Consider the following 8,653-nt stretch of genomic DNA (forward strand, 5'->3'; position numbering starts at 1 on the left):
AAAAAAAAAAAAAAAAAAAAAAAAAAAAAAAAAAAAAAAAAAGGAGAAATGATGTTCGTGTGTAGAAGCAGAAGCAGAAGCAATTCGTTGAAAATGAATCAATCAGATGGATAAGAATCCAAGTTAGCGGGTTTGGCAGAGGAGAGCTGAATATGTGACATTCGCACTGCTCCAAGTAATCGCTCTGGTAATTCTTCTGTTGTATTTCCCTACATTTTTTGACCAAAATTTCAAATTAAAAATCTGCTTTCAAAAATCATATCTACCCTTTTTTCTTTTCTTCATTAATTATTTTAATTTTGGTAAAAACATTTTTAGCATTGTACGTAAATTTTAAAATACTTTCAAGTTTCTAAAAACATGTTTCCCTTTTTGTCTAACACCAACTTTTCTCTAATCTCTCTCATTCATTTCATTTCATTTCTAAATTTTCTCAATAAAATTTGTTTCTAAAATATTCAATAAACTTACCCATCTATTAAAATTGTTAGCAACAGAAATTTTCTAGAAATTTGTGGGGATCAAGTTCTTCAAAAAGAATTTCACCACATTTTTTTCATATATATATATATATATATATATATATATATATATTTAAATATTCCTATCAAAGAATTTTTAATAAATAAATTCAATAATATTTTACGTATATCGCCAATATAACAATTTGAAAATTATAGTTGAATATTTAATCTTATAATCATAAAAAAAAATTAAAAAAAAAAAAAGCCAAATTTTTGTTATCAAACACGTGATCATGTTGGGTTAAATTTTTTAAAAACAAATAACCGTTGATTGGGCCGTACGGTTACTTTAGTATCAAACATAACTCCGATGGTGCAAAGGTAAGGGGCACTGAATGAACGTTTGCAAAGTTTTGAAAACAAACCTGTATGAGGAAAGCCATGTCAACCACCAATGTTGTAATCACACCAATGACAAGTCCCAAAACTCCATTAGCAACTGTCGAAGAGCCAATATCAACATCCACCTGCGCAAGAACCAACCAAGGGGTTATCAGAATATTATTTATGTGATCGAAAAAATAGCATCTCTACTGACGAAGTATATTATTAATGGTTTCATACTTCTAAATACTTGGGGCCTCGAATATAGTTGCAATCAACTGCTTTTCCCAATAAGCATGGAGTGCTCCCAACACTTTGCCGAACAATCCATGAACCCTGTATTTTTTTTCCTTCATATTTTTAGTTAACAAAATAAAATAAAATAAAAAATGGAGTCTTATAATATCTTTGAAAACATTCAAATACAAGGGGAAAAAATTTAAAACGCCAGCTATAAATTATTGATGGATGAATAATAGAAAAGAGAAAAGAAAGTATCATTGGGAGACGCCAAGGAGAAGAATTGATTAATAAAAAAAATATATATATAGTTTGAGAGGATGATTATTTTTCAACATTTTAACGGTGTTTGATCATATAATAAAAATGGTTTGGAAATTCCTAAAATCTAAAAAAACTTAGTTTTTTGTTCAGAAAAATCTGCTGCTAGGTTCCATGAAAATTTGAAATTTTGACCTGCGCATTCCATGATGAAGATATATATATACCTTGGGCACTGATGGAATGAGTTTTAACCTACTGTTGCGGAATTCATCATCGCCATCAACAAAACGTTGCAAAAGCGATCCAGGAGTTAGTTCCTTCGTCACAAAATAAAATACCATACTGTAGTGCGTCGAACCCGGTACCTAAACAAACAGCATTGTCTTATCTTGACCATCAAAAAACTCATCATACTACTGAATGTTTCCTCTTTGAATTCAAATGAAGATAGAACTTACTTGCACATTTATGACGATAGAGAAAAGACCTTTTTCTGAAGCGACCTAAAGAAACGAAAAAAGTATGAAAAGTTTAACCCAATAAATGGTGTGTATATAACTTAAAGATAGAAATTGAGTAATATTTGCTCTCTTGTTTAATTTTTTGAGTTGCCCTCTCTTGTTTAATTTTTTGAGTTGCCGCAAGGCTCGGCACCTGATCAGGAGGTGCCTATGACCTAACCTCCCGTGACCATAACTTTGGAAGTCATGCTAGCCTCCGTGTAGCTAGTGAGATTGACAAAGTTGTAGCTTCGAATAAACAAACTCACAAGACTTGACCTCTCAACTTCTCAATTACAGGTTATACAAGCCGGTTTCAAGAGTTGGGTTATAGATATTTTTGGCAGCCTTCTTCCATCTTGTAGTCTGGTTTGAAGTTTGGGTATTGATCTGGTTGGTGTCATTGGATTCCTTACCTTCAGTCTAAATAGAGGTGTGTAATCTTTAGTTTTTGAGCTGTTTTTTCCAGTCCTTCGATCTTAGTTGGGTCTGGCCTAGAGATTGTAGCTCCATGTTAGAGGAGTTTCTGTTGAACGTGCACTCTCGCTTGCTAGCTTTGTGCTAATTTATGAAGCTTATGGGGTGAGAGGAACAATAGGGTTTTTAGAGGATTGAGAGGTCCTAGGAGGAGGTTTCGTCCCTTGCTAGGTTCTCTGTCTCTTCGAATATCGGTGTGTAAGGACTTCTGTAATTACATGAACCTTTTTTTTTATATTTAATTAAAGGACAATTGATAATCAAAAATATTTTTAGTTTTGCTTATCATGGGCAATAATTTCCAAAATATCCTCTTTTTTTTTTTTTTTTTTGATGGGTGTTGCGATGGGTCTATTTGCGATATTCCTATCTATTATTTTGGAGATTTATAATTCTTTCAAGCAATTAGATTCAATTCACAAGAATCTCTAAATAACTTTTCAATAAAAAGTAAAGTCTAAAGTAGGTAGGTTTCCGCTTATAAGCCCACTCTTTTTTGGTAGTACGATCGCGAAATTTCTTTTTTTTCTGTATTTCAGGAATATGAGTGTGTGACTTGGTTTGAATTTGATCCTATAGATAGGACAGAAGTTCTATCTCTCCGTGAGTAAATTTGTAATCCAAAAAGTACCAGCCTTCTTTTTTGCCGGGGGAAAGAAAAGAAAAGAAAAAATGAAGTATTGGAGCTATAAAGAACTTACTTGAGCTGCACAGCCTTGCCGCCTGGCAACGTGGTCCATTCTTTTTGTGTCTTTCAGCCAATCAACAGTAACCAGATCCATTAAATGCTTCCCAGCTGGAACCTTCAAAAACGACATTAAGCACGAACATGAGTGTTCTCTGAACAAGATCGACCTTTAGGAAATGGAAACAGATCCAGAAGAATATCCTAGAGTAAGGCAACAGAAAAAGTTTAAAGAACCTTAGTCTTATCGAAACAAAAGGTCTTGCTACGAACTCTGAAGTTGTTCCCATCAGAAATTCTCCAGCAGTCTCGAGAACCATCGCGATCATCATGCCTTACACTTCCCGAGAAACTGGAGAAATCAATTCGATCTGTTGATTCTTCTTCCAAGGCTTATATTCATCAAAATTTAAATTAAATCAGCACTACTATGCAAGTATTTGTCCTCAATAACGCAAGAAAACTGATGTTCAAAAAACTTACCTGCTTTCTTGACATCATTCTCCTGCTCATTTGGGGACACCTAAACATTAAACAGTTATTACAAGGGGGAAATATAAAAAATAAAAAATAAATAAAAAATCATTATAAGAATAATTCATTATTTAAAAAATTAAATAGTAAAAGCTTCTGCAACTTGTACCTCTTGTTCACAGTCAGGTATTTGAAATTCTTCATCTTCTTCAGAATATTCATCCAACATCACAGAATTTCTATTTGCAGCAGTCATTTGGTCGATAGAAGAGCTAGCATGGACACTGGACCCCTGCATTTTCAGGCTCTTCTGTGTGGTAACTGAAGTTGAAGCCATATTTACCATAACTGGTATTCTCGGAGGAGCATTTCTTTCGTCTGTTTGTGCAAACCATTCGCGCAGCCCTATCCAAGTGAAAAAAAGAAGAAAAAGAAGACTGCATGATTTCCATAAAGAAGTAATATAGCACCCATTAGCGCCAATCCCATTCCACCTAAATCTGCTTTGATAATACCGTAAAGCTTTAGGAACATGATGGAATTTGGAATGGTCAATCTCCACCGCAATATATTAGTCTTAGAGTAAAAAGAGAGAGATAAAGCTCAATAAGCAATAGAACCCCTATCAACCATTACAGACGGCAAGTGGAAGCCATCATCTAAAACACAAAAGAACGAATTATCACCAAATAGCTACAAAGATAGAAGATGTACTTTCTGCCAGGTATAAATACATCAGTCTTATCTTTACAGTTCTATTGTTTCTTTATTCCCAAATGCACCAGATAATAGCCAGGAAAAAAAAAATTCATTACCAAGAATCTTCTACCATCTAATTTATGAACCTTAATCAAATAAAATATCAGAATTAAATTCCTACAATTTTGGTTCTCAATCATCATCCCCCAGTTCCAACCATAAAGTAAAAGAGAAGTAACTTCTCTTTTATTTAACTCCAATATCATCACCAAATCTTAGCACATATCTCATTTCTTTATTGTCAATTTTTTTCCTTCGTATTGAAAATCTTAAGATAGAAGAGACGAATAATTGAACACACGCCAGCTGCAGAAACTAAACATCACGGTTGTAACAATGCAGTTTTATAACTTACTAGTGCGAGCAAGAGCTAGAAGAACAACCTACCGGCAACACTATTTAACATTTGCAAGAGACAATGTTGCTGAAATGAGGACAAGTAGCCCACGCCCCATCCTTTCAGATCAATCTGCATGAGATGCTGCACTTGAGTTCTTGGCTTCCCATTTCGAGGTTTCAGAGGTGAAATGTTGAATCCACCACCTTAGAAAATCAGAAGAAAAGGCAGTTGAGATGGCATATGTGAACTCATAGTCAAATAGTTCTATCCTTCAAATTTTCAGTCCTAAATGAAAATGTTTGAAAACTCACTCTCAATATGGGCCCGCACATGCCCTGGTTGTGGACCACAGTTCTCATGCTCCCTTGAGCGAAATAATACCACTACATGACACCAAGAGGATTAGAAATTAGAAATTAGAAAGGTAATTTCATTGCTAGTCAGAACAACAAACAAGAGTTGACCATCCAAATACTAACCGTAACTTCCATCATCATTACGCCGCCAATAACGCACATAGCAGAGGTCACGAGGCCATACAAACCTGTAACAGAAAGGGAAACTGACAAAAGGAAAAGGAACACCAAGAGAGAAAACTTTGCGCCATTCCCAACTTATTATAATAAAAAATAGTTACTCTCATAAAACAACAAAGGGCATGTAATGCAGACTGATTTACCAAAAGAAATGCTCTGAAACAATTGGCAAGAACTTATGACATTCTGTGCAAAAACGATAATCATGATTGAAAACAATTGCAACTTCTCTCTTATTCATCAGACAATTGATAAGCTTTGCAAGAAGTTTTTTAGATGGATGTTGAATATATGCACGGAGAAACATTCAAGAAATAATTAGATAACAGAAGCAACTTTGGCAGGTTAATAATGATTATAGGAAAGAATAAAACAAGTGCAACCAATGCATAGAAATCACATCACAGAATGGTTATTGTCAAGGATTTAAACGTGTCTATTATAAAAGTTTCAATGTGATTAATTTACATGTGATTGTAATTATGCATGTGAAATCTTTGTATGCAAAATTGGCAAATAGACACTAGCTTTTTCTGATATGCAAACATAGTAATCACACTATTGAGAGGCATATTACATTGGAAACCAGTCTAGCTGGAGCCTGTGGTAGAGTATTGCCGTATGTCCGTCCACCTCTTCAACTAAGCTACCATATTGGAAACTGCAGTCCCACCTACCATATACAAAAACAAAACTATGAGAAGAACAATCATTTGAAGTAGGCTGCAGGAAGCCACAACTTGGGCCTTGATATAAACATTTGAAACACTAGTTGTCATAATCAAGGCCGTTAACTAGTGTTGTGATGATCCTTCAAAGAAAAGTGCTAATTGAAAGCCTTGATATTAACGTTTCAAAGGCATTTTACATATGGGTGCATTGAATAAAGTACAAGCAATATGGTGTTCTTGCCCAAAATTGTTGGGCTGTAATTAAGGGAGCTATCCTACAAGTTTCTGAGACATCTTCAATAGTGGAATATGTTCAATAGTGGAATATGGGTGCATTGAATAAAGTACAAGAAATATGGTGTTCTTGCCAAAATTGTTGGGCTGTAATTAAGGGAGCTATCCTTCAAGTTTCTGAGACATCTTCAATAGTGGAATATGTTAGGAATACTACTAGAATAAACTTCAGAAGTATTATTAGGATATGAGGGAATATTGATCGTTAACTAAAAAGTTTGTTAGTAAAGGACTATATATAGAGTGATTGTTAGTGAAAGGTGGTTTAAAGATTGAGTGAGAACGGGTGAGGGAAGCACTTGTTTAGTTGTTTGGGCTTGAATTTATTCCAAGGATGTATTCAAGATCCTAGGATTACTCGGGATGCTTCATTATAACTAGAAATGCCCATAGAAACACTAAAAATTTCAACATAAGGCTCTGGTTTTAGGAACCCAGGTCCCAGGAAATTCTATTAAAAGGTGATTTTAATCTTGAGGATGGAATGTTCCCTTCTCTTCTAACAAGAAGATACTGCACTGTTGGCCTTTCATGTAGTTTCTCTTCCAGATCTTATTTTTTACCACTCGTACATTCTTAAAGAATTGAACCAAGTTCCATCCATGCAGATTTGAAAGCCAATTCCCAAATACACGCTTCTTGAATCGTTGTTTTCATGGTAGTAGATTGATGATTCAGAGGATGTGAAGTTGCAACCCACACCTCGTCACACAAATTATAGTAGGCTAAGAAATACAACTTAGAGAATAGGCTTCAATATACAAGTGTTAAGACTCATTTGCTCATGCACAAGAAATAAAATAAAATTAGCTTTTATGTAACATCTGAATTCAATGTATTTAGTATAGTATTTTGTTAGATACAAAATTGTTTCACTTATAATCAATTTTAAAAGTGCTAACATTTTTTCATCAAAGAAAGATATCAATAAAAAAAATAAAACTTTTACACTAAGCCTACAAGTGTCTCAAATTGAAAAGGGGAACACCTACTCAAACCGTGTTCCATCCATGCTCATGACAAGTTCAAAGATTTCCTCACAAGTAGCCTCCACTACACCAACAGCTTTCATTGCCCTACTATAGCTCCTTGGCTACAAAAAGAATTTATATATGGTCGTACTTACTACAAAGTAATCTACTAGAAAATCTGCTCATGTGTGTTAATAAAGAGGAAAAACGCACCAGGTAGTCAACTTCCACAAGCTCTTCAAATATGCGAAGTCCTGTCAATAACCAAATTGAGAAAACCTCAAAATGATTTGTCAAATTCATTATAGTACAACAAACATGAAATTTCATATGCAATTCTGCGAGCAACCCTTCGATTATACCAACTTTGATATACAGACTATGACACAAATAAAACAAATTGCTGACCATTTTGGCACTGAACTAGACGCCAATGCTTCCGCGAAAAAGCTTGACAATTGGCATTCTGATTTGAAAAATCTGAATCTATTTCCCTGGTCCAGTCAAATACTGACTCTGGCGGTCCTGCCACACATTACATGACAATGAATTTAAAGAGATGAGTTACCCAAATATGAAAGGAAAAGAAAACTGAGAAGGAAAAGTATAATTTACAGACCATTTCCAATGGTTGTCCTTCGCAGTAAATTTGGATGAGTATCGTCCTCATCTTCCTGTGCACTGATCCTGGTAACATTTCAGAAATAAAGAAGTTATGTCTCACGAAAAATGTCCATTGAGCAGAAATAGACATGTAACTGGTAAAATTTTCCAAAAGGAAATGGAAAATTTTTTATAAAACGAATACTCAATAAACCTGTTTAGGATGTTAAAACACATAAAAGAATGTAGTAGAAAATGTCAAAGAGAGAACAAGTTTCTAATGTGGTACATATTTAAATTATGTAATAGAAAAGACATTATACAAATACAGCATCAAATTATCAAGTCAAGCTTATCATAATAGTAAAGCTTATGACCCTCAGTTCTAATGGCCAGGGAAATCCTAATTATTCTCAGTAACAGCATTCGCAACTGGAGATACTCCAATGTACTATCATAAGTTGTGACTATGAATGACTTAACTCGTATCCAAACAAGACCTAGAGACATGCTAAGGAAAGTGGCGAATTTAATTCAGATGAATTAAATGAAATGACTGGTAGACTGAACAAAAGTAATGAAGGGAAATGAAAGGGACAATGGTCAGTTATCCATTATTTAGTCCATACTTATTTTTATCTTTCAGTTTCACAATTAACAAGTGTAGAAGCCAACTATAGTAATTTATTAGTCCAGCATTATTTCTAAAGTATTCCCATAACAAGGCCAAAAACTCTTCTATCTTTTCTTTTTTTCAACATAACAAATGGATAATAATGGCAAATATATTTTAGAGACTTATTGTGGGGAGAGAATGCAAAGGACATCAATTAGTCACAGAATTGTCTTAATAAGTAAAATGAGTTCAACGCTACTTAAGGACTACCAGAAACCACATTCATATTATCAAGAATATGACAAGAAATTCTTACATCAAAATTATTATTATTATTATTACTTTAATTTTTTTTTGGGGGGGGGGGGGGGGGGG

General features: G+C 34.2%; 1 protein-coding gene across 1 annotated transcript in view; it reads right to left on the reverse strand.

Moving 5' to 3' along the window:
* Positions 1–72: 72 nt before the first annotated feature.
* The window catches only part of LOC111498656 (protein ENHANCED DISEASE RESISTANCE 2), an 11,781-nt gene continuing 3,200 nt past the window's right edge, over positions 73–8,653 (reverse strand). The window contains exons 6-22 of the mRNA XM_023149982.1: positions 7,679–7,746; positions 7,468–7,584; positions 7,273–7,313; positions 7,081–7,181; positions 5,701–5,796; positions 5,067–5,131; positions 4,899–4,970; positions 4,635–4,790; positions 3,658–3,893; positions 3,498–3,537; positions 3,252–3,406; positions 3,031–3,132; positions 1,811–1,855; positions 1,577–1,717; positions 1,089–1,184; positions 890–991; positions 73–209 (exon numbers count right to left, since the gene is read on the reverse strand). Coding sequence (XP_023005750.1) covers positions 99–209; positions 890–991; positions 1,089–1,184; positions 1,577–1,717; positions 1,811–1,855; positions 3,031–3,132; positions 3,252–3,406; positions 3,498–3,537; positions 3,658–3,893; positions 4,635–4,790; positions 4,899–4,970; positions 5,067–5,131; positions 5,701–5,796; positions 7,081–7,181; positions 7,273–7,313; positions 7,468–7,584; positions 7,679–7,746 — 1,744 coding nt within the window. The 3' untranslated portion in view covers positions 73–98. The remainder of the gene's footprint in view (positions 210–889; positions 992–1,088; positions 1,185–1,576; positions 1,718–1,810; positions 1,856–3,030; positions 3,133–3,251; positions 3,407–3,497; positions 3,538–3,657; positions 3,894–4,634; positions 4,791–4,898; positions 4,971–5,066; positions 5,132–5,700; positions 5,797–7,080; positions 7,182–7,272; positions 7,314–7,467; positions 7,585–7,678; positions 7,747–8,653) is intronic.

The sequence above is a fragment of the Cucurbita maxima genome, unplaced genomic scaffold, assembly GCF_002738345.1.
Source record: "Cucurbita maxima cultivar Rimu unplaced genomic scaffold, Cmax_1.0 Cma_Scf00025, whole genome shotgun sequence".
In the NCBI taxonomy this organism is placed as follows: Eukaryota; Viridiplantae; Streptophyta; class Magnoliopsida; order Cucurbitales; family Cucurbitaceae; genus Cucurbita; species Cucurbita maxima.